General features: G+C 42.7%; 1 protein-coding gene across 1 annotated transcript in view; it reads left to right on the forward strand.

The window, feature by feature from the left end:
• fa55c (FAM55C) overlaps window positions 1–4,619 on the forward strand; it is a 38,748-nt gene extending 34,129 nt beyond the window's left edge. Inside the window, 1 exon segment of the mRNA NM_001173775.1 lies at window positions 2,162–4,619. Within this exon segment, the coding sequence (NP_001167246.1) occupies window positions 2,162–2,938 (777 nt within the window). The 3' untranslated portion in view covers window positions 2,939–4,619.
• The last annotated feature ends 1,381 nt before the right edge of the window (window positions 4,620–6,000 follow it).

A 6,000-nucleotide genomic window follows, 5' to 3' on the forward strand; every position in this document is an offset into this window, starting at 1 on the left:
TGGATTCAGGTCTGGGGAACGGGCAGGCCAGTCCATAGCATCAATGCCTTCCTCTTGCAGGAACTGCTGACACACTCCAGCCACATGAGGTCTAGCATTGTCTTGCATTAGGAGGAAACCAGGGCCAACCGCACCAGCATATGGTCTCACAAGGGGTCTGAGGATCTCATCTCGGTACCTAATGGCAGTCAGGCTACCTCTGGCGAGCACATGGAGGGCTGTGCGGCCACCCAAAGAAATGCCACCCCACACCATGACTGACCCACCGCCAAACCGGTCATGCTGGAGGTTGTTGCAGGCAGCAGAATGTTCTCCACGGCATCTCCAGACTCTGTCACGTCTGTCACATGTGGTCAGTGTGAACCTGCTTTCATCTGTGAAGAGCACAGGGTGCCAGTGGCGAATTTGCCAATCTTGGTGTTCTCTGGCAAATGCCAAATGTCCTGCACGGTGTTGGGCTGTAAGCACAACCCCCACCTGTGGACGTCGGGCCCTCATACCACCCTCATGAAGTCTGTTTCTGATCGTTTGAGCAGACACATGCACATTTGTGGCCTGCTGGAGGTCATTTTGCAGGGCTCTGGCAGTGCTCCTCCTGCTCCTCCTTGCACAAAGGCGGAGGTAGCGGTCCTGCTGCTGGGTTGTTGCCCTCCTACGGCCTCCTCCACGTCTCCTGATGTACTGGCCTGTCTCCTGGTAGCGCCTCCATGCTCTGGACACTACGCTGGCAGACACAGCAAACCTTCTTGCCACAGCTCGCATTGATGTGCCATCCTGGATGAGCTGCACTACCTGAGCCACTTGTGTGGGTTGTAGACTCCGTCTCATGCTACCACTAGATTGAAAGCACCGCCAGCATTCAAAGTGACCAAAACATCAGCCAGGAAGCATAGGAACTGAGAAGTGGTCTGTGGTCACCACCTGCAGAACCACTCCTTTATTGGGGGTGTCTTGCTAATTGCCTATAATTTCCACCTGTTGTCTATTCCATTTGCACAACAGCATGTGAAATTTATTGTCAATCAGTGTTGCTTTCTATGTGGACAGTTTGATTTCACAGAAGTGTGATTGACTTGGAGTTACATTGTGTTGTTTAAGTGTCTCCTTTTATTTTTTGGAGGAGTGTATTATTCTGAACATAAATAAGCCGCAGGTGCCTACCGGTACATTGAAACAAATTAACTTCATATAGGCTTTAACGAAACATGGCTTGTAACAAAAATAAATAGGCTTTATGAAACACGGCTTGTAACAAAAATAAATAGGCTTTAACGAAGCACGGCTTGTAACAAAAATAAATAGGCTTTAACGAAGCACGGCTTGTAACAAAAATAAATAGGCTTTAACGAAACATGGCTTGTAACAAAAAATAAAAAATTAGCAGTAAACAGTAGCCTACCAAGAAAGTCAGTGGTCACTATCTCCTTCGGTGTCGGAGTTGAATAGCCTCAGAATTGCTTCATCTGATATTGGATTGTTTTCATTGTCGCTCTCGTCACTTTCATCCAGAGGCAAAACCCCCGCTGAGCCCTCTTCAACACGCAGCAGTCCAGCCTTTCGAAACCCGTTGATGATAGTGGATTTTTTGACAATGCTCCACGCTGTCAGGACCCACTGGCAGACTTGACCATAAGTTGCTCTTCGCATGCGGCCCGTTTAGTGAAGGATTTCTCCCCACTTGTCATCCAAGCCTCCCACTGAACACGGAGCGCCACCTTAAATGCACGATTTACACTGATGTCGAGTGGCTGCAAATACTTTGTTGTGCCCCCAGGAATCAGGGTGACAAAATGACTACCGTAATCAGAATGATGGGAAGTTAGAGAGCGCTCGATTTAATCTAAACAGCAAACAAAAAGGTTGTTTGACCTTAACCCGTTCTGCAATTTCATTGGTCTAATGAAAACTTCATGCCGCCAAAAAACTGAGCACGTCACAGAACGTTTTCTTTGTGAAAAAAAAAAAAATTGAAAGCGGGAAAAATCCATATATTAGCCGCGTCATTGTTTAAGCCGCGAGGTTCAAAGCCTGGGAAAAAGTAGCGGCTTATAGTCCGGAAATTACGGTACACTTTCTATGTGCCTTTTGGCTTTAGTCAACATAATGTTTAGGTCAATAGTTTGTTTGGTGATAAACAGATTGTCTCTTTGTCTCACTTTAGGTATGTCAATTCAACCAATGCCTACTGAATGTGTCACCATCCAATCATCTCAAACACAACCACACTAGCTTCACAAGTCATAGTGGAATCACCAACAGGACATTTACACCAACCAATGACTCCTTAATAAGTAAAGAGGAATGGGAATCTCTGCTCACAGAGCTACAATGGTCACTACCGCCTGCTTTCCTCTTTTCCACAGATGAGGCCACAAACCCCACTAAGTGCTCATTCTCTGTTGTCAACCCCAATTCAAACCACACAGTTGGAGGGTTTATAGATGTGATTTTGATAGCTAGAGATACTAAAAACAGGATCAAAACCTATGGAGGGGACTTTTTTCAGGCCAAGTTGTTTAACTCAGAACTTAAGGCCAGTACTTATGGAGCTGTAACAGACCACTTTAATGGCACCTACACTGCCCGCTTGGCCCTGCTTTGGCCTGGACCTGCCAAGGTGTCCATCCGCCTAGTGCACTCCAGCGAGGCCGTGCAGGTACTGTGTAGGCAAAGGGAACAGGACCCAGATAAGGTCTACTTCCAAGGCTACTTTGAGGAGGGTGGCAAGCAGGAAACGGCGATATGCAATGCCCAGAGAAGTCCTAGGCTGGTGGGAAATGACGCACAGTGTTGCTGTGAGTACAGAGAGCCAGTCACTGGGGAGACCTGGTTCTGTCGTCGGCCATCTTCCCTGCCTTGCCGTGCTTTGACCTACCACAGCATGGGCGGTTACCAGGCAGTACTGTCCAAGTTGGAGACGACCCTTCTTAAGAGGTAGATACAGTGCCTTCAGAAAATATTCATACCCCTTGACTTTTCCTTTTTTTTGTTACAGCCTAAATTCAAAATGGATGAAATGGATTTGTTTTCTGACCCGTCTACACACAATACCCCATAATGACAAAGTGAAAACATGTTTTTAGACATTTTGCAAATGTATTGAAAATGAAATCCAGAAATGTAATTTATGTAAGATTCACACCCGTTCTGGGTAAGCTTTCCACACCTCAATTGTGCAACATTTGCCCATTATTCTTTTCAGAATTCTTCAAGCTCGGTCAAATTGGTTGTTTATCATTGCTAGACAACCCTTTAAAAGTCTTGCCATAGATTTTCAAGCAGATTTAAGTCAAAACTGTAATTCGGCCACTCAGGAACATTCACTGTCTTCTTGGTAAGCAACTCCACTATATATTTGGCCTTGTTTTTTAGGTTATTGTCCTGCTGAAAGGTGAATTTCCCAGTGTCTGTTGGAAAGCAGACTGAACCAGGTTTTCCTGTAGGATTTTTCCTGTGCACAGCTCCATTCCGTTTTGTTAAGGACTCTCCAGCAGTTATTTTTACGATATATGTTTTTGACAACTGTTACTTTTACTTCACTACATTCCTGAAGAAAATAATGTGCTTTTTACTCCATACATTTTCCCTGACACCCAAAAGTACTCCTTAGCAGGACAGGAAAATGGTCCAATTCATGCACTTCTCAAGAGAAGATCCCTGGTCATCCCTATTGCCTGGCGGACTCACTAAACACAAATGCTTCATTTGTAAATTATATCTGAGTGTGACCCTGGCTATCCGTAAATAAAAAAGAAAACGGTGCCGACTGGTTTGCTTAATAGAAGTACATTTAAATTATTTATACTTTACATTTTGATACTTAAATATATTTTAGCAATTACATTCACTTTTGATATTTAAGTATATTTAAAACCAAATACTTTTAGACTTTTAATCAATTAGTGTTTTACTTGTTGGCTTTTACTTTTACTTGAGTCATTTTCTATTAAGGCATCTTTACTTTTACTCAAGTATGACATTTAGGTACTTTTTTCACAACTGCTCCCCAGGGCTTAATGATTACGAGCATACCCATAACATGATGCAGCCACCACTATGCTTGAAAATATGGAGAGTGGTACTCAGTAATGTTTTGTTTTGGATTTTACCTATACATAACACTTTGTATTCAGGACAAAAATCGAATTGCTTTGCAGTATTACGTTAGTGCCTTGTTGCAAACAGGATGAATGTTTTGGAATATTTAATAATGTACAGGCTTCCTTATTTTCACTCTGTCAATTAGGTTGGTATTGTGGAGTAACTACAATGTTGTTGATCCATCCTCAGTTTTGTCCTATCACAGCCATTAAACTCTGTAACTGTTTTAAAGTCACCATTGGCAGGAAGGACAACTGTATCTTTGTAGTGACTGGGTGTATTGATACACCATCCAAAGTGTAATTATTAACTTCACCATGGACCATGCTTTTTTAAATTACCCATCTACCATTAGGTGCCCTGCTTTAAGAGGCATTGGAAAACCTCCCTGGTCTTTGTGGCGAATCTGTGTTTGAAATTCACTGCTCGACTGAGGGACCTTAAAGATAATTGTATGTGTGGGGTACAGAGATGAGGTAGTCATTCAAAAATCATGTTAAACACTATTATTGCATGCAGAGTGAGTCCGTGCAACTTATTATGTGACTTGTTAGGTGGATTTTTGCTCCTGAACTTATTAAGACTTGCCAAAACAAAGGGGTTGAATACTTAATTAATTTGAAAAACAGGATTCCACTTTGATATTATGGGGAATTGTGTGTAGGCCAGTGACGACAAAATCTCAATTAAATCCATTTTAAATTCAAGCTGTAAAACAACAAAATATGGAAAAGTCAAAGGGTGTGAATTCTTTCTAAAGGCTCTGTATGTGCAAATTTCTACAACTCACAGGGTTTATATGAAATTATACGCAATACAATCCATATAATAATTATGTTAACCACAAACTGAGCTGGTAGATTAGTTGGTCTACATGTAGAGAACAAATTTAGATCATTTCAATTCATTCTTTAGTGAGATTGAATGTAGCCAGTAGGATACTACATTGTGCACTACCGTTCAAACGTTTGGGGTCGTTTAGAAATGTCTGTTTTCCATGAAAACATACATGAAATGAGTTGCAAAACGAATAGAAAATATAGTGAAGACATTGACAAGGTTATAAATAATTATTTTTTTAAATTGTAATAATTGTGTCCTTCAAACTTTGCTTTTGTCAAAGAATCCTCCATTTGAAGCAATTACAGCCTTGCAGACCTTTTGGCATTCTAGTTGTCAATTTGTTGAGGTAATCTGAAGAGATTTCACCCCATGCTTCCTGAAGCACCTCCCACAAGTTGGATTGGCTTGATGCGCACTTCTTATGTACCATACGGTCAAGCTGCTCCCACATCAGCGCAATAGGGTTGAGATCCGGGGACTGTGCTGGCCACTCCATTATAGACAGAATACCAGCTGACTGCTTCTTCCCTAAAGAGTTCTTGTGTAGTTTGGAGCTGTGATTTGGGTCATTGTCCTGTTGTAGGAGGAAATTTTCTCCAATTAAGCGCCGTCCACAGGGTATGGCATGGCATTGCAAAATGGAGTGATAGCCTTCCTTTTTCAAGATCCCTTTGACCCTGTACAAATCTCCCACTTTACCACCACCAAAGCACCCCCAGACCATCACATTGCCTCCACCATGCTTGACAGATGGCGTCAAGCACTCCTCCAGCATCTTTTCATTTGTTCTGCGTCTCATGAATGTTCTTCTTTGTGATCCGAAAACCTTTGCAAATCTGCCTAGAAGGCCAGCATCCCGGAGTCGCCTCTACACTGTTGACAGTGAGACTGGTGTTTTGCGGGTACTATTTAATGAAGCTGCCAGTTGAGGACTCGTGAGGCGTCTCTTTCTCAAACTAGACACTCTAATGTACTTGTCCTCTTGCTCAGTTGTGCACCGGGGCCTCCCACTCTTCTTTCTATTCTGGTTAGAGCCAGTTAGTGCTGTTCTGTGAA

This window comes from Salmo salar, chromosome ssa05 (assembly GCF_905237065.1).
Source record: "Salmo salar chromosome ssa05, Ssal_v3.1, whole genome shotgun sequence".
In the NCBI taxonomy this organism is placed as follows: domain Eukaryota; kingdom Metazoa; phylum Chordata; class Actinopteri; order Salmoniformes; family Salmonidae; genus Salmo; species Salmo salar.